Here is a 20,210-nt window from a genome sequence, read left to right as displayed (position 1 = left end):
CCCTCTATCCTTTCTTGCCCCTCTATCTCTCCGACACTCTCTGGCAGTTCAGGACTAATTTCCAGAGGACTAATCTGGCTGGAACACGCTAAACTAATTAACATGGGATGAGGCGGCCTCACTTATCATTTCACCATATGTACATACATCACACACACATGCTCACACGCCACACACACACTGTTTTCCTTCACACACACACACACACACACACACACACACACACAGACACACACATACAAATGGATGAGACTCTCCAGGGAGAATAAGAAATGATGGGTACTACTTCAGAGAGGAAATGGGGAAGGAGGCCAGATATAAAAAGGAGGTAAAAGAGATAGAAGAGCTATTTCTGTGCCATGCTCACCCAAGTCTGCTTCTACTAATATTAACATATGGAACATCGTGGGCTGCACCCTCGGGCGAAAATACATCTGAAAATGTACACATGCATGGAATTATTCAGCTAGGACTGCCACTTTTCTCTCCTGCACACAATAACACATTTGCATTTTCAACAGAATTGACTCAGCATAGTTAGTAGTCTGGCTATGGTGTTGTTTTGTAGACAAAGACAGGATTTAAATGTGGCACAATTCTCACAGCGAATGGAAAATAAAGTATTGATATGCACACATTTTGTTCAAAAGATAATTTCCGAACCATATCTATAACACACACACATATAAGAATCAAGGTCGTGACTATCTGTTTGACTATTTTTTTCTAGCATGGTTCGGGGTTCCCCACAAATTAAGCACAACCTCAGGTGCAATGAAATTGAAATTTAACTGTTCTTTGTATTGGGTTTAAAAGTTTGCATTCACTTTCAGCAGCTGTTCCTCTCATCCATCGATTTGATCAACTCCTAATGGATCAATCAATCAATTATCAACCCTACTACTCACAAACTGCTGCAGAGGAAAAAAAGGAAATAGAGAGATCCAACTGCATTCACGGACCCACAAAAACCTTCAAAGGGACACAGAAAGGGGCTGAAATATAGGGACATGCATTTTAAATTTAAAAAAAGGAAAGATTTCTGTCTTAGTGATTGATTTTGTGTCTCAATTGCTTGTTAGATTGTTAGATAGACAAAAAATATAAAAATTGTGTACAGCATGCAAAGATGTTTGCCAGGTCATCAGAACAAAAAAAAATGAATTCACTCGATTTAGTATCGTCTTTGATGTGCTGTGCCACTGTGTCGTTTCTGCAGCTGAATTTTTCCTTCATTTTTTTATGACCACAGTTTGAGCAGCACAGTCTCATTAATGCAAAGATTTACCTCGACACACGTTGCCATTGTCTGGTTCATAACCCGCCTTGCAGCTGCAGCTGCCAATGGGTACCATCCACTCCCCGTCCCCGTTACAGTAGAGCTTTATGGGCACGTCTACTTCCTCAGCGTTGGGGATACAGCTTCCTCTGGCGATCACTAATGAGGTGGACTCTGCTCCAGTCAGCGTCTGCACACAATCAGAATCAGTATACTGTAAGTGCTTTCTTGAATCTCTGTTTACATGTTAGACAATATCAAAGCCGGATAAAAAGAGCACCACAGTTTTCTGCTAGTTCTGATCCCTACCTCTGGGAAAAAAGCAAAGTTCTGCACCACGCTCGGGCATTTCTTGTAGAATACTCTGACAGCCAGAAGGGACATGCAAGCACCCAGATCCTGGAAGGCCAAGTGGAAGCCCCTGCCTTTGGACAGTGGCCCAAAACTCCGAACTTCTGTGTTTACCTTCATTAGCCTCCCCCCGAAATCGACCTGGGAGAAACTCTCATCTGCAGCAATAGTGTCCACCTTTACAGTGATGTACAGACAGAAGAAAGGATGGAAGGGCAAAGAAAGCAAGAGGAATGAAGGGAAAAAAAAACGTTTAGGTTCTTCTGTTCTGTTCTTTGCTTATTTTAAATTCACTGAGTAATGTGTGAATCACTGTAATGCATTTGTGCCCACACAACATATCATTTTATTACTGTATATATGAATTTAGTCATAATTTGCTATTTCCCCAGTGAACCTCCATGATGGCCCCAGACTAGGCTGCTAGGAGATTTCTAACACTTGGATGGTTTCAAACCCTCTGATTCATCAACACAAACAGTGTGAAGCTTCACTGATATTTGATTCAATTTGGTTAACTGAAAAGCCGTTAATATATATGGGGCTGTGTAAACATGACATTTTAAGGAGAGAAGTCGACTATGAATCCCAAAGAGCACTAGGAAAAAACACGTCTTATCAGTAAATGTTAAATTATAATGGCTGGAGGAAGTTTGAGCTTGAACTTTGTAGACTAATGAGAAAGGAATCCAGAGCTGAGTTTACTGAACATCTTTGGATCAGTGCAGTTTTCTTCTAGATTGCATATTGTCCCTATCCTGTGAAAACAATGCCTCTCCAAAATGACAACTTTTCATAGGCTAAGAAAAACAAAACCCTACCCTCAGCTTTGTCTAGGGCAGGGCAATATGGCTAAATGAAAAATAATATTGGGAGGATTTTTAGGCTATACTGTGATACACAATATATATCTCGTTATTTTAATATCTTTTCATTTTATTTTATTTTATTTTATTTTGTAACACCTTGCTTGTCTCAGGCCAGAAGTGTTGATGTTTTTGCTGTGAAGTTGAAGCTTGCAGGCAACAGTTACCCTCTCTGCTAGCTGCTAAAGGCTGTTAACTTACCACAGCACCTTTAAGCATCAAGATTTATTTACTGTGAGCTGTAAACTAGCAGCTCTTCAATTCATATATTAATAGTATTTGCAAGTGGCACTGGTGCTCCATAGTCGAAAAATCCAACTAAATAGTAGCGATCAGGAGCTCTGCAGATACAAAAACACACGCCTGACTTGCTCATTAAACTCATTAACGTGATGCCATTAAAGGTGAGGATTTATTCACTATGAACTTGAAACAAACAGCTCACTAGTTCATACATTAATGGTATTTTATAAGTCACACTGGTGCTCCATGGTTGCTAAATGAGACTAAATAGTAGTACAGTACAGCACAATAGCACAAAAAGCATTCCTCATCTGCTTACACATTACAGCTCAATAGAAAGTGGTCTGGAGGAATATGTGTAAAGTATCATGTTTCTAAGGCTGTCTTTTTGTGTCTGTGACAATTTATAGTCCATGTTCACGATAGTTATTTTATACACCCCACGTGAAACAAGTGGCAATACATTGAATACATTCAATATGTCACCCATCCCTAGCTTTGCGACAAAGCATTTTTCAGATGATCTGATGGGTTTTCTACTCAGATATACTGAATTTGCACAGGTTGGATTTCTAGCCTCTGGCCTACACTTTTTACAGGGTTGACTGATGTGGCCCTACAGCACTTAGCATTCCTATTTAACCTGACAAATGACAAATCTGAAATTAACTGCTAACTTTGAGGACAACATCAGTATTTAACTCTGAAATTCTTATTTACAATATGATTATACTTCCAAAACCAAAAGCTCTTCACACTTTGGTTCTTTTTGAACCCACACCTTAAGAAAAGGGGCATTGGCCCAGTACTCCACTCCTTTGATACCCTCTGACACGGTCCTCTCGGTCTCCAGGTAGTACAGGTTGAACGTCTCTTTGCAGGAGCCCAGGACGCTGGGGATGGAGGCGCAGTCACGTACAGTGAAGCGGATCTCCACGTAGATGCGTTGTGCCGCCCGCCGGTCGATGTAAGTCGTGAGGAGCCAGTTATTCTGGCTGGGCTCAAACACATTGCACACCTGGTACGTCCTGATGGTGTTGAGGTTCTCATCATAGCCACTCACCTCCTCCCACTGGGGAAAGTGTGTGTGTGAGGAAGGGGTAGGGGGCACAGATGAGAGGGGAGGAAGTAGGGGAGGAGGGGAGAGGAGAGGCCAAAATGATTAATGGGTTTACCAAGACCTGACACAAATTAAACTTTCTCTTTCCCTCCCTCCTATTTTGTCTCTCTTTCTTTTCTCACATCCCATTCCCCTACCTCATTCCTTTTTTTCTCTCCTCTACCTTGTTCTTTTCTGAAGAGGGACAACCATTCATCACAATTAGAGCCGCTCACCTCAAACACACACACAGAAGACCATTGTAACCAGTTGGTAGCCAAGCTGGTATTTATAAAATCCAAGGAATTCAAGAAAGTAGGTGGAAGACCCTATTCTATTTTAGTGTATTCTATTTGATTTTATTCTATTCTTACAATTTGTCTCTCGCGGACTCTCGTGAGCTACGCCTCCCTGATCTCTTGGAATCCATTCTATTCTGCATCAATAGCAGTTAATTGGTGTCACCTTGCAACTGTAATTAGGATTTTGACAGACTCCTTAATGAAGCACTGTAAAGTGTACTGAAACTGCTTTCCCCAAGGGTACACACACATGCATACACCTACACACACGCACAGTACACCTCTGCACATTGTTCTTACTCCATTGGCAGGGAACGAGATCCAGCCAAGCTCAGCTGTCGCTGTCCTTGTATCCATCACCGTCTCTGTCAGACAAAAAGAGAGACGGAGAGAGAGGTGAAAAAGAGGGAGCTGCAGGAGGAGGACAGGTATGAGTTTAATTAACAGTCAGCTCAGATGCCAACTTTAGTGCTGCATAGTGATGCGTGTCATTCATATTCATAAAATCCCACTTTACACTGTTTTCTGTAATGATTCTCCCCTCTCCATAAAAAAGATAATAGCCACACAGGAACTTAAACAAATAAAAAAATATCTGGCAAACAAACTGTAACCAAAAGTAGTAATGATATAACACAGTGACAACAGGTTTTACACAGTTTTAAACCATATAAGCATTTCTTGCTTAGTCAGCATCCATCAGATATGGACATTTCAAGTGTTATCTGTGCACATACAACCACATTACATAGCAGTTACTACAGTATGTAATGAAATAGTATATTGAAATACTGTTGGCACTCTAGAAAAAGTAATGAGGTTATTTATTACTTTATAATTAAGATTACAGTCATGGCTAATGGCCTATGAATAGAGACTATGAAGTTAATGTCACGCCATGTTAAATCTTTTGGACCTGACCTTCTACAGTGGTCAAACAAGATATCTAGACAAACTAATCACAATAAACAACACAGATCCATTTGACTTGGCAGCCCGAAGCTTCAGATTACAGATCTCAATGCTCATAACCATGAGTTTTCATAACACGGTATACCTTGAAACTTGTATGCCTTTGCAACCCTAGTAAGAATATAAGGGTAAGACAGTCAATGTTCATGAGAACACAGTGAGGTCACAGTGAACTTAACCTTTGACCACCAAAATGTAATCAGTTCATCCTTCAGGTGCACATTTGTGCCAAATTTGAGGAATTTTCTCCATGGCATTCTTAAAATATCTTGTTCACGATAATGCGATCAACTGACTGACGGGTGGACGGACAACCCGCAAACATCATGCCTCCGGCCATGTCTGTCGCTGACACAAAGACATTAAAACTTGTCACACAGTATGACATACCTTCTAATTCTATAGCTATAATCAACATAAAATTGTCAACCATCAGATATTTTTCTTCTCTGTTTTAAACATGAAGGCTAATATATTTCCCACTCCTAAAAGTGCTATCAAATCTAAAATTATAATCCCTTAAACTTAATAGTAGTAGTCACATTATTTAATGAGTAAAGGCAGTATCACAAGTTAATCAATTACAAACAGGTGAAATCAGTCAGTGGCAGCAATAGCAATACAAGACAACTCTATTATGTGAATTTGTGTAGACAGTACTCAACAGATCTGGGTGCCCCCAACATAAGCTACACAATCAGCTCTATCTGCTGTAGTAACCTCACATTGTACCTGACTCTGATTAAATCACAGCAAGGTGACACACTGACACAGAACTGTACAACACAGAACCAATTTTACTCTCTCAGATGGCAAAAAAGATGTATGAAAGTAAAGAGAGACTATTAGACAGCAGAACCCTAGATGGCTACATCAATTGTAAAAGTAACCACTTCACATTACACACACCCTACTGTGTTAATGGTGAAATATTGCTATGTGAGCTGCCCTAAGAACTTTTCCTGAAAAATACAGGAAAAAAAGATTAATGCTGCCATGTCCGTTTATATAAATGATGGTATAGTACAGAAAGTGGAGGGAAAACCACACGATATCAAAAATTTAGGTTCGCAGAGTTATGGTAGACACTTTTCATCACATATTGCTAGTCAAAGTAGTGCAGGTAGTGAAGCGTACATTCAGTAATATGAAAATCTTAAAAACGAGCATGAATTACTGTTAAAGTATGTTTTGGACATTAAAAAAAGTGTTTGAACCACACAAAAGGCTAAAAAACATTTGTTGTTTCAGGTTTGGCTCAGGCAGTTTCTTAGCTCTACTGAGTTACTTGTGGGTGAACTAAACTGCAGTATGCAAAATTAAGAGCGAGTGGACAGGCTGAGATGCTTAAGCCGACGTAAGTTAGTCGGCATGCCGACAACACAGACCCTAACACAGAGGCCTTTGTGATACAACATGGTGAGAAGATTCAACGACATCACACCACGAGGCAGCCGCAGGCAAACAACCCCCCTTGATTCTTGACATGCTCTCCTCCTCTTGCACTCTTTCATTCTGTCACCCTGCCTCTCATTATCTCCACCCCTCCTCCTCACTTCCTCCCCACCTTCATCCTCTCCTTCACTCTGCCTCCCTGTCTTTTATCTCCCCCCCTCTACCTTGGGTGCTTCTTTTTTTTTTTTTTTTTTTTTGTCAGCGAACGAGCCTAATTACAGCAGAACCCAGTTTTTCAGCTCTCCCCTGGGAGTGAAGGTCGTTTGGGAAAATGAAATGCTTGTCATGCGAAAATGTAGTCGACTATCAAAATCTTGGACCAAAGCTTATTCAAACGATGACAATTGTCACTATCTAATTTGTAGCTTCAGTGCATTTAGTGGCATGTTGTCAACAAAGATTTTCAAACACTGATCCCCAGCAGAATATAGACCCAGTTTATTTCTGCCTTGCATATTTTGCCTGCTCAGATGTCTTTGAAGTTCGGGTAAAAAAAAATTAGGCTAAAAAGAAAAATGGTAATATAGAGAGAAATCCACAATGTTGACAGAGAAGATGTTGGAATAGCTTGTGTAGTCTTACAAGCTATACCTTCCAGCAAATTCTTGCAAAAAGGAGTTTGATTCAAGGCTTTGCTTAAAGAACAGAACAATGGTTGTGCACTGTCATACCCCACCATACCACTTTATTTCTACTTCAAAAAACAGCATTGTTAAAGGCATATTCTCACGCAATTTAAGCAAATAATGTACAAACTTTGCTGGTAATACATTTATTGAAAATTGATTGCACCATCATGCCTAGGAACTCTTGAGAGACCTCTGTAATTCATCATTTCATGTTATTACATCCCGCTCACAGCTTGAGCATTATGATCAAGTGCTGGGAGAGTAACGTGGGTGTAAACATACACATACACGTACACACACACACACACACACACACACACAAACACCCCCCCCCCCCCCTTTTTTTTTTATTCATCCAATTTCTAATTCCCTTATATCGGGCAAATATAAATTAATAAAAAAAAATTGCCCAAATGTTTAATCATTTAACTGAGTTTTGTCATGATAAGTGTATGAATTCTTCAGTAAAGGCCAAAAACATGTTATGCGGGGTCACACTGACTTTGACCTCTGACCCCCAAATGTAATCAGGTATCCCTTGAGTCCCTGTACCTAAGTATTTTGTCCTATTTTTATTGTAATTTTTCTATTATATATTCATGTTTTTGAGTTGTACTTACTTTTATTCCTGTATGTTTCATGTATGTGCCAAAAAGAATAAACATATACCTTGTAAGTAAAACCCTACTTGCCAGTAAATCCTCTTCTGATTTTCAGTCCAACTGGACGTTTGTGCCAAATGTGAAAAAAAAATGGGGATATCGCATTCACATAAATAAGATGGACGCGCCCACAGTGAATTTTACCAGTGAGCACCAAAATATAATCAGTGCATCTTTGAGTCCAAGTGGATGTTTGTGATAAACTGAAGAGAATCCCCTCACAGAGCTCTTGAGATATCGCATTCCCAAGAATGGGACAGGGGAAGGGGCTGCTTGACATTGTCTGCCTGTTGCTGGGCTGCTAGCAATGCTTGAATGTTTAGAAAGCAGGTGCGCTTGGATGTAAGAGGAGACATAGGAATTTCAACATAAAAGCGGAATTTAAAGATGACAATCTGTGTCAATGTATGTATCAATTTTACTTTGCATCAGTAATATTATCGTTGATCATTTCATCAATATATAGATTCAGATCAATGTATCATTAGACCCCTGAAGATTAATTGACTGATTTTCAATTTTCTTTATATCTTGTCCATCTTTTGTCCAGGAATATGATAACAACATAACCAAACCATATCAGCAAATGTGCTTTGTGAATTCTCAATTGAAAAGAGAAGAGACCTACGCTGGGCTTATTAGAGTGCATCTACTCATCAGTCTAATTAACAGCACGCAGCACACACCTCTCCGTGCATAATAGGGTATACACTCCGATCAGCCTAATTACTTTTGACATACTGGAGCCTGTGATAGCAGTGTGCCCACCTCCCCCGCAGTGTAGCACCTCCTCAACCAATGCTACACCACTGAACAAAACCAAAGCCATTTTATGGCAGAAGAAACAGCAGGTAAATCTGGGCGATATTGTAGCAGTCAAAGAGGCTGTTAAATCGTTGTTGTGGCCCAAGAGGGAGAAATAAAAGTATTTCCATCACAGACGCTGAATTAGAGGCAATTTTACTGTTTCCCTGCCTCGCCTTGTCTTGTCTTTCTTTTTTTTTTTCTCTCACTGACTGTGTGTGTGTGTGTGATGTATAAGTACAGGTGGTCAAATGGCAAGTGAGGTTGGTTCATCTTATGCTAATAGGCCTAGTGTGTTCAAACCAGATTTTCGACTGTTCAAAGACTGCAAATTAGTGCTGATCTATATGCCTCTGAATGTGTGTGTGTGTGTGTGTGTGTGTGTGTGTGTGTGTGTGTGTGTGTGAGAGCACTGTATAGAACTGTATGTGCCACAGAGAAAAAGCAAGAAAGTTCACCTGTGAGCATCATATGTGTGGTTAAGGAAGCACACCAAAATAACACGCAGACATGCACATACACACCAACCAAACACATGCTAAAAGCCCTCCTGGAGTTTAAGACGTCATGCCGCCCGCAGAGACAACCGCTGACCAATCAGACACTGAAGTGAAATGGCACAGCGTCACGGAAGGACAACTCAGTCGAGAGCACACACACATTGAGACGCAGATGTGCAAATGAACAAATCCAATATACGTAGGCTATACAGACCTGTGTGTACGCCCTCACACACACACACAAACATAAACTCTGCAGGACTCACACAGAGCAGCCTTTCTTTGAATTCAACCTCCCATGCCCCCAAAATCAATTATGAAGACAATTATGTGGCAGGGCAAACTGCTCTGAAAATCTGAAATACTCTCCCACACATGTAACCAGGGCGAACATTTACCTCTCCACAGGAAATGATGTAATTAGAATTAAACACTAGGATGAACTGCTGAACAAAAAGATAGCTCAGATTAAAAGAAAGACAGAATTAAAGTAAGTATATAGTTAGTCCTATCAAGTTTTAGCTCCTGTCTTAAAAGTGTTTCCTGTATTGGACCCACAGGAGCTCCAGTAGACTCATTATACTCCAGTGTCTCGATACTGCTATTTATCTGTTTATCTGTTCCCTTCAGCTAAGACTTTGGCTTGTACACAGCCTGCAAAGCCTCACCTGATAATTTTACATTCAACATCAATCTGAAGTACTGGCTAATGGGCTGACCCTGTTGTCTTAAAAGAGTCTGCTCAGCACTTCAAAAAGACATTGTATCAGCAAAAAAATAGACATAACTATGCAACAACAGTAGATTTACACGAGGAGCCGCCGATGTTGTGGACAAAATCACTATGCTGCTACAAAAGCATGACACCTGCATGTCATAAATTAGAGAGGGAGTTTGGTTTGGGGCTTTTTTCTTTTTTTATCCACGTACCCAGAGTGAAAGTAACGCATACTGATACTGTTTAAGGAGCACTTTGAAGATACACTAAATGGACCATTAAACTCAAATTACTGAATTACTGGATGTCTATAGGATCAGCAGCAGCTCTGCTTCAAATGTTGGGAAATACACCTACAATACATTACTTTACTGTGTGGACTGTTTGCCTCAACAAACTACATGTTGTTACACAGATTTTTTTTTTCATTATTAGTGGCCAATATGGAGGCAACATTGGCGAGAATATTCTGATTTGTAGTCCCTTATATGAGTGAAGCTCAAAAAAGAATGGCTTCTGATATTTGGTTAATACAGTCAATAGGGACTTCAGCGAGACCCTTGCCTATCTCTTAAACTCCACTCCTCCAGTTTTCAGTGCAGGCTTTGTGCTAAGCATTCCTCTTCACGCTCAAATAACCAGAGCTCCAGTAGACATCATACAACTGTTTTCACAGCTGGTTGAAAATTCTCCCACTGCAAGTCAAATCAGTTGAATGCCTCTTTAAAAAATGCTGGTATTTGATTCATTACCAGCATTGAGGCACACAAGTACACCTTAACATCTGATGCCCAGATGGAGGTTCATTCAAATTTGGAGGAAACTACCAAAATATCAATAGAAACACTGTCCAACTAATGCGTATCTTTCCACCTTTGTGAAGCCATACACTCTGCTCACGCCAGAACGAAAGCTATAAATATATCACTTCATTCTCACTCGATTTGATCCATGCTACAGATAAACAGACAATGACAGTGGCCAATGATATTGTTGGGATAACTTTCAAAGCAATTTGAGAAACACTTAAGCACTGACAGCTAATAATTTCCTAAGCTGCTGATACAGTTGCAGTACCCAACACATGCTTTGCATCACTGTTTACTAATGTTGTAGAAAGGACCACCTAAACTGAGACCAAGCTGCAACCTCAGAGACTGAAAAATTGCCAATAACAACTGCAGTTCATCGAATGGCCACTTGAGGCTGACTCCAGAAACCAGTCAATCCCCACAGACCCCATGTCAAAATGCCAACCTTTGTCGCAGAAATAAACATGTTTACAGCCTAATACTGGTCTCATAGTTCTTTTCAACATTCTTGACAACTGTACAGGGGGTGTGTTTTTCTATAAATCACCCATTCACATTTTGTCAAGGCCCCAAATTATGCAAATTTAAGGGAGTGAAGAGGGGCTTGAGTGACAGGCTGTCTGCGAGGCGTCGCTACAGTCTGAGAGTCAGATCCCTCCCTCACCCCTCCACAGGTTCAACCTCTTGTCCAAATATGGTCACTTCTGGCTCCAAATGCTGAACTCGATTTATATATATTTATACAGGCTATGACTGAGGCTTAGTCAGGACCAAACCTAAGTGTATCAAGACGAAAAGATCCAAGACCAGACCGGTGCAGATTCCACACTGCATGACACACTGCAATACAGTCACTCCTTAAATTTATCTCACACACACACATTCCCATAAAAACACCCACAGAAAACAAATGAAGATTTCTCTTCATTCGCCTCTTTTATTGCCATTATGTATGTGTGTATGTATAAGTGTACCATGAGAAGTGTCTTGATAAAGTTATCAAAAGGCGTTGCAGAGGTGAATTGTATGTGTAGGAGTTGTCTAGTTTAGTCTGTCTTAGTTTTCTATGAGCAAATTAATAGAAACGCTAAGGAGCTGAGATCAGCTTAACAGTCTTTATTTAACTTTTTTTTTTTTTGCACAGGTAATAAGGTGATATTCCTGCAGCTGTGGTCCTGACCAGTCTTGAAAGAAAATCCTGCCTCCTCTTTTCCTGGACCAAGAATAGGTCAAGTAAAAATAAGGTTGAGTCTGAGATGAGACAGAGACCTTCGAAAGTGTTCTTGAAACTTTGGGACGAAGACCAATCTGGAGTACTATGATACAACTGCTTATAAAATGTTATGTTTCATCAGGGTGGATGCTCATATTCTGATAGTTATTATTCATAGTGTGACCTTTTAGCACTGGATTATTGTTTTTCATCATCTACTGCATTTCCCCAAAGTCTACTGGGCTTGTCCATTCAATGTGGGAAAACAAAACTAAGCCATGTGTTAGCCTTCTTCTGACATTATCTGAGAGAAAGATAGGTCCTGCTGTATCACATTTATTAGTCCCTCATCCTCTGCTAACTTTCCCTGCTAATACTGGTATTAATTTCCTTCTTGATTTCTCCTCCTCTGTGTGCTGCACAAAACAAATTAGACACATGGGGCTCTTGGTCCTCGTGTATTAATAGCTAATCTCTGTTTATTTGCTTTCACACACTGCAGGGATTTCAATACTCGGGCATGCTACCATACGTAGCAGTTCCGGAAAAGGCCAACCTGCAGCCTGACAGTATATTAGTGTCAGTGATGAACACAAAGGGCTCCGAGCCATTAGTTACACTTTGGGGGCAATTAAGAGGTTGTTCAAATAATAAATCTTATTCAATTCCTTTGCACTTAAACATATTCCTTTCTACTTTTATTTGATTACCTAAATGACCTGTTATGGAAAAATGTTATCTTCTGAGCTGGCCTTTTAACCTTACATATGTTTTGTGACTTGACCTTTTAAACTTTGATATCTACACATAGCCTATGCACTTTGTACATTTTTGCCTGTCAGACCAACAGGCTGTCATCCCAGGTCGTCACATGTTACCTCTTTGTAGTGGACTTTCGAGTCTACATATTACGCTCTTAGTCCTCTTCATCTGCTATTGGGTTTCAGTATCCTGTTACCATGATGTCAACACAAGCATGTGGTGGGAACGCTGCACATGCTTATGTTTGGGCAACAAAAGCACATGGCGCTGGGACGTCAACAAACACACATGCTGGCACGGATGGTTAGGATTAGGAGAAGGAGATCATGGTAAGATGTAGAGTAAAAGTCCATCACATTCAGATGGGAAGCCAACACCGGAGTGCCGCATGAAAGTCTGGGGTTTGCTGAATTAATCCAGCAGATCTTCCGCCCACTCTACAGGCATCCTCATGCTCTTTATATTTATCATTAGCAGCAGCATTTCAACTTGACACTGTAATGCAACTGGTTCTGTCCAGCTGCATTGTCAAGTGATGCCAACTTTTCACGCATCATGCAGATGTGACAGTTGCCGTCCAGCTGTCAACCAGGGTATTATAACACCTCCACCAGTTCTGTCCAGCCACATTCTCAGCTGACGCCATCGGGATCTTGAGTCAAAAATGCTGACACAGCAGCAATATTTGACAACCTTAGAATGAGAACAGGCCAGTCAGACAGATTAGGAATTTGAAGCTGTCAAAGTGTAAAGTAGCTTGATAGCAGAGTAGAAACTGTCTGAGAAGTAAGCCAGGATGCACCCTTTGTTTCACCTTCTTTAACCCTTTGTTTGACCTTTACCCAACAACATGTTGTGCAGAAAACTGCATAAATACTCTTTGCATTTGTTCATTCTTTGCCTCTCATGCTCAGACCGCTGGTTGTGTAGACGCCCTTTTGTACAAAAACTGTTTTAAATACAAAATAACACAAAGATATTTTGTGTTTTCTCCCCTTTTCTCACTCTTTGATAAATACATTTCAACAATACCCATGTTGACAAATCTTGCTGCTTTTTTGTGGCTTATATTTGGCTTTGTTCCCATTTTCCTTTTTATCAAAAGCGATGCTTTTTCCACTAGAGGCGTGTTTGTGTCAAGAGCCCAATCCTAATGGTAAAATGATAAAATATTCCTGTGTCCAAGTTCCTTTTGAAGCTGTTGAATTTCTCATGGTGGTGTTCAGCTTCTGCTCTCTGGTTCCTAGCTGCTAAATTAGGTGATGAGCCTCTACTGTCAGCTCCGCTCTTATTTATGCACTTTTAAACTCCTTTAACCAAGAGGGGTAATTCAAGCACCTCCATTCCTGCTAAAATAGTAGACCTCGACACACAGATCATTCTGAATGGAGCAGTTAAGGTGAAACCTATGCATTACATTATGAAGTTACATCATGCTGTTACAGTAAAACAAGCAAAAATGGGTTTGAAGAAGGTCCTTAAATAACCTAATACGAGGAAAGCAGCAGAAGGTTGACAGGGTATTCTGTTTCTCATTGATTTTTAGCATAAATCACCTGCTGAATTAGTTGTCTGATAAAAAGCCTACTGCAGTCATATATTGATTTACTTCTTATTTATAAAGCTGTACATTAAAAATATAATCATATGGTGCCCTGATGTAAACTTGTTTGAATAAAACACCTATTGATTTTACATGTAAGCCTATATCAGTGTTCCACTTGCATCTTATTGAAATTCAACTCTCACTGTCACTTAATATTAGTAAGAAGTTATGTGATACTGTTTTCCCCCCACTGCAGTACATGCCCAGAACTTCTCATAGTTTCCAGCTGAATACTGCACTTACATGACAGCAACATGCATCACTGTACCATGCTGATACCGTAGTGCTGTTATCTCAGCCAGGCATAATCCTGGAGGGGATCACGCCTTTGGCTGGGTATGTGCGTGTGTGTATCTGTCTGTCTGCGGCTAATCTCACATACTACTGGACCAATCAGCCTTTTATTCTGTGCACATGTTTATGACTAGGACCTCTCATGGCTGCAATTATTCACAAAGTTAAAAAAGCTGTTTCACTGATAGTTTTATACTGTCATTGACTGCTGAATCCTTCTGATTTTAACCAGCTGGTAGGGATGCAAGTAGTCAACAAAATCACGTAGCAAGGGCATAGAGCAAAAAGCATATCTGGAAATTATCTCTGCTAAAAACATGGATGTATAAGAGTACTGGATGTAGTGTTGGAGGCGGGGCTCCATTCATTGCTAGAGAAGCAGCTCAGTGGCACATAAAGCAAAAAAAGGTTTGACTTTCCAGGTGTAAAAGTACATGGATCTTCTAGATAATTGGGTCCACAGGGCAGGTCCACGCGAGGCTTCGCTGGCTGAGTGGCCAACTCAAAACAGCTTGGCCGGTGTTGATAAAATGATTTAATCATACTGCTTTTCTAGACATTCCAAATGTTTTCGAACAAAATCAATTCAATTCTGATGGTGAGAGTAGTAATTTTGCGTGGGGTGGGACCCTCAAGCAAATGTTTCCACTGATTTACTCTTTTACAATGCAAGTCTATAGGGAAAAGTTGTTCTGGGCCCAAAGGCATCACGAGATGGACTCGGGAGTTGGACTTAAATGCTTTGGCCAATATGTCAAATCTGAAGTCTGGCACACTTACTGTGGGCCTGGCTATAAACAAGAAGCCTTACTGCCTGTTACAGGCTACTTTCCGCCCTTGTTAAGGCTCAAAAATTGTCTAACTTCCACATTCCAGTATTCGACCTGAGGTATTATAGAGTACTCAAGTACTTGCAGGGAAAAAAAGCATTAGAATTGGAATGTAAATTAGCCAACAACAGAAAACAAGCGCTATTTAAAATTCATTTTTATAACAACCAGGATTCAAGAACCAGGAGTCCAATAAACCACATGCACAGTTCACATGAGAATAGAGAAATAGAACAGGACAATGGAGCAAGGAGATGCTGAGCGAGGCAATACATTACACCAGGCTAGACAATAAAATAAGATTTCACCCATTTTAATTTGTTAGAAAAAAACAAAAACGTCATGTTCACATGTAGGAGCAGCGGCGGCAGTGGAGGGTACTCTATTCGTTGAATGAATTCTGACATCCAAACAAGTACTTGAGTACTGATGCCCATTCTTAATCCACAGAAAAGTTTGGTCTCATTTTGGACCTGCAGATTAAACATCCAATATGTTATGATCCACTAGAGAGAGGCATGATAGCAGATTTTTTTTTAAAACAAATGTTCTTCTATCTTTGTTGCCATATTTAGTGCAAGGGAGACGGGGAGGGACAATTCCGGCAGCTGCCATTCTCTAGTTTTGCATGTTTGTCATGTTGTATGATATATGAAGGTGATATGTTGTTTATCTGAATTGAATTAAAGCTGCATTAATCACTATTTTATATTACAGTAACAATGGAGCAAAAGAAGTCACTCACAGTGACAAACCCACAGAAAATAAATACCCAACTCAGTAGTTCCTCTCAGCCCTCCTTTTTGCCAGCAACTTTCCTGTTTCAGTTCACTTTTATAATAATTTTTCTAGCTGCAGCAGAGAGCTGTTTCCAGCAAAAATGCTTGATTAAGCCCACTCTGCCTGTCCAGCACCAGACAGCAGACAGAGTCACTAATGCTACTAGATGGTGAACAGAGTGAAGCACTTAGATTTTCTCCTCAGGAGTTGATGAAGGCCAGGCAGAGCTAACAGGAGAGTAAAATTGTACTAACTAGCATGGTTTCGAGATCTACGAATGAGTGCTTATGTTGCTCAGTGTCTTCCAGTTGTGTAAATAGGCAGCTCTTTTGCTAACACACTCATCATATCAACTGTCTGTTCACAGCTTCTTCAGCTCCCCACAAGTGGCCCAAAACATTTTTCCGATATTATTCATATACAGTATCTTCTCAAACAAGGCAAACTTGTAAACCTCCCATAACACCAACCCAAAGCACCAGCAGCCAGCACGAACAAAAGACTACCTGACAACAGGTCGTCAACAGATAATAAATGGATACAGATTTAAAGATATCCATCCATCACGCACACTGCAGACGGTTTCAGGCCAAGTGTGCCCACAAAGCAGCGTGGTCTCACAGCAACAGATCTTTAGGATCAGACGTGTGCACAAGTAAAAACCAATGCCTTAAGGTATGAGGTTGTTTTTCTCGCTGCTGACACGTTGTTGTTGTTGTGAATGGAAGCTGAGAGAGGCGCAGGGCTGCTGTGTTAAAAAGAACAACCAGGCTGTCACACATGAGCACTTATCTGTGTCACGGTTTCTTATTTGAACAAGCATTACACACAAAACACACACACTTTCAGACTCTGTGGTCCCTGTCGCTGTTTCTTTCTTTGCCGCGTCCTTTGTGTCTCCCTCGCCCTCTGATTTCACCTCTCCTCTCATTCCCCTCTCGCATCTGTTGTTAACAGCCTTGACCTAGAAAATCTGAGGTGTCATGACTTCACTTGATGAAAGAGGACATGCTTGTCACTGTTGGAAAACACAACATATCATCTCTCCTACACAAACCTATCCAAAGATGTTACACCCCCCCTGCGATACCTGCGCATTTAAACAATTTACAGCTTTTTCCATCGCTTCTGTCAAAAAAAAGTCTAGATTGAGAAATGCCGGCACATAGCTCCTATAATGTTGGATTTCTTTGCAGTGGTACAGTTTGATGACTTGTCACTAAGACATATTAGATGTTAGATAATTCAATACACCACAGGAAAACAGTGCAGACCTGTCAACAAAATACATAGCCTTTAAACAAGCAGGGCAGGTTTGTGGCTTTAAAGCACAGAAGATGTATCGCAGCTCTCCAGAATATGATTGCTTGTCAAAGTAGAGGCTTGTCACTATAAATACAGCTGCAACATATTGAGCTTTTAGACAACAGGGTGCGCTAGTCACTGTAAAAATAAATAAATAACGAACTTATTGTCTTTTAGAAAACAGGGACGGCTCAACAATAAAACGAGAACATATTGGCTTCGTATTTTTAGAACTGAGCCCTGATGAAGGCTGTCTTTCTCTCTCTTTCTCTCTCTGGAAGAAAACTTAACATGAAACTGCCACTACCACAAAAAGAAACGTGCACATGCGCACATTCACGTGCACACGCCCGCTCAGAGACACAAGCGCTGTGTGAAGCATCCAGTCTGTCAATGTGGCAGAATCCTTTGTGCTTTTGTGACTAACACAAGGGGAACAGGCCTCTAACTGACATGCTCTGCTTTTTTTTTTTTTTTTAAGCAGAGCGACGCCTGTAGACATCATCACATGGTGGATCGTTTGTTAACGTGAATGTTCAGTGCATTGATAGGTAATTCAGAGAGCTTCATAAGTAGGCACCAGTGAGGCTGACATACAGTGGCCTCTGTATTAACAAATAAAAGTTTATGAGCTCACTGTTGAACATATGGTACTCTTTTGTCAAATGGGAACATAAACAGACAAAGTCAAAAATCCCGGAAGGGATGTGTGGTGGAGTTGGAGGACACTGGATACATACTGTGTGTACATGCATGCTAGATTTCTTGAGACAAGTCCTACGAGTGTCTTCCATGCAGAGGTGAGACCAAGCCATTGTTTTGTAAATCTTAAGTAAGTCTCAAGTCTTTGCACTCAAGTCCCATGTGAAGTCCTAAACTTTGCATTTCAAGTCTCCATCAAATGTATTGTTTTGGTTGCTCTGTATTCACTGACAAAAGGTTGCATTGTTTACTAGCCAAAAGGTAAGTTAGTTAGTTAGTTAGTAAGCTCTAATTTCTCCTCCTTTGTGAAAAACTTAATTAATGGGGCAACATGGCCAAGTAATAGAAGATAAAACAACAAGTGACTGCCCGGCAGCAACTGGCAGACAGCTTTAACTTTTCTTTCTTTCATTGCCATGTTTGCCAGCTGGTCCAATCTTCCTGTTCAGCTCCGTGTCAGCTTTCTTGCTAAACCGGTGTCTCAACAGAAATTTAGCAGTATCATAAAACTTATTTCAGTTGAGTCTGTCCCTTTACTTTCAAGGAATTAGATTTGTCTCTAAATCTATGTCAAATAAGCCATTTTAAAAGTTAAACGTTCTCGAATTAAGTTTTAAGTTAATAATGGATCACATTTTAAACAGGAGTTGGTGCAACAGAATTGCTTTTAATCTAGGTTTAAAGTAAAAACTAAGATGACATTTAAATAGAGGTTTAAAGTTTAAACTAGTTTGGTTCAACATGATTTACAGTTAAATTATGATTTAATCTGGTTTAAAATTAATCCTCGTTGGTGCCTTGAAGCAAAGTGTCAGTTGGATGTGACCGACACAGATGGTTCATGGATTTATAATTGACAGTTTGAAACATATCAGCATAAATCTGAAAGCTCTGTGAGTGAAAACCAGGTGAGAGAGGAAACAGCTGTTGAACTGAACATAAAGGAGCATTTAATTAATGCTGAGACAGATGTACCAATCTCGATATCGACCCTATTTAGTGGATTGGGTATTGGCTAGACTTAATGTGCAAGTGCTCCAGAGTGAATGCATTTTGATGTGATGGCAGTGATCAGTTTTTACTGTTAAATCTGAGAATGGCAATGCCATTTTCATTTAGCATTCGCACAAAATTACAGATACAGCCTTATGTTTCTTAACCTGACTGATCCAAATGTGTTGGAGCAGCAAGAAAGCATTTTGGAAACAAAAATAGCAGTGGTTAGGATTGGCACATGGTATATGCCACGAGATTCAGTTTTGGAAGTAGCATTGGAATGAAAAAAGTCAGACAGGTTAAAACGCTTCAGACAGACAGATATTTGTCTTGTATCCACATGCTCCTAAAAATGAACGTAACATCTGTAAGGTCACTCTCCGACAGACATGATATGCATCCTCTGCGCAAAAGATTGTTGCATCTGCTGAAGCATGTCGTTTAATGTTGCAATTTTGCATTGCACCATAAAAGTGATGCACTCCTTTGCTTGTGATATAGCAGGGTTGTGAGGGTGGCTGAATGCTTTAAGGGTCAAAGATAAGGCTGAATGGGTTTTTCAGTGATTTAATATTGCACTTCTATAAAGTTGGCGAACTCACAAGAGTCAGATTAAAAAGAAAAGGCTTCGACAATGCTGTATCCAACATCCTCAATGATAAAACCATATAATGTTTTTGGTATGATTAAAACACAGTAATGGACATCAAGTGAACTTGTGCTGGCATCCATTTGATAGTCAGAAACTGTCACTTTGAATATGACATCTAGAGCACACTGTAAATGAGACTACAACTTCAACTGTCACGAAACTCATAAACTCACAAAACTACGCCGCAAAATCCAGTAGGGCTTTAAGAGCATCAAGAGATTTCCAATGTTTTCACTGTGTGCGTCTCAGAGCTGCCAGTCAGAAATGAAAGATGAGTGGGACATGAAATCAGACGAGGCAGAACTGAGAGCTACACATCGAAGCATTACAGCTCCAAACGCCAACATTTAATCTCCAAGCCCCAAACATCAAAACCCT

General features: G+C 40.3%; 1 protein-coding gene across 1 annotated transcript in view; it reads right to left on the bottom strand.

The window, feature by feature from the left end:
• The window catches only part of LOC121964183 (ephrin type-B receptor 1-like), a 103,928-nt gene that overhangs the window by 60,508 nt on the left and 23,210 nt on the right, over positions 1-20,210 (bottom strand). The window contains exons 2-5 of the mRNA XM_042514399.1: positions 4,441-4,505; positions 3,521-3,811; positions 1,589-1,807; positions 1,289-1,469 (exon numbers count right to left, since the gene is read on the bottom strand). Coding sequence (XP_042370333.1) covers positions 1,289-1,469; positions 1,589-1,807; positions 3,521-3,811; positions 4,441-4,505 — 756 coding nt within the window. The remainder of the gene's footprint in view (positions 1-1,288; positions 1,470-1,588; positions 1,808-3,520; positions 3,812-4,440; positions 4,506-20,210) is intronic.

Source organism: Plectropomus leopardus, chromosome 3, assembly GCF_008729295.1.
Source record: "Plectropomus leopardus isolate mb chromosome 3, YSFRI_Pleo_2.0, whole genome shotgun sequence".
Taxonomy (NCBI): Eukaryota; Metazoa; Chordata; class Actinopteri; order Perciformes; family Serranidae; genus Plectropomus; species Plectropomus leopardus.
The sequence above is the reverse complement of the archived record's forward strand: the minus strand, read 5'-3'. Positions and strand labels throughout refer to the sequence as shown.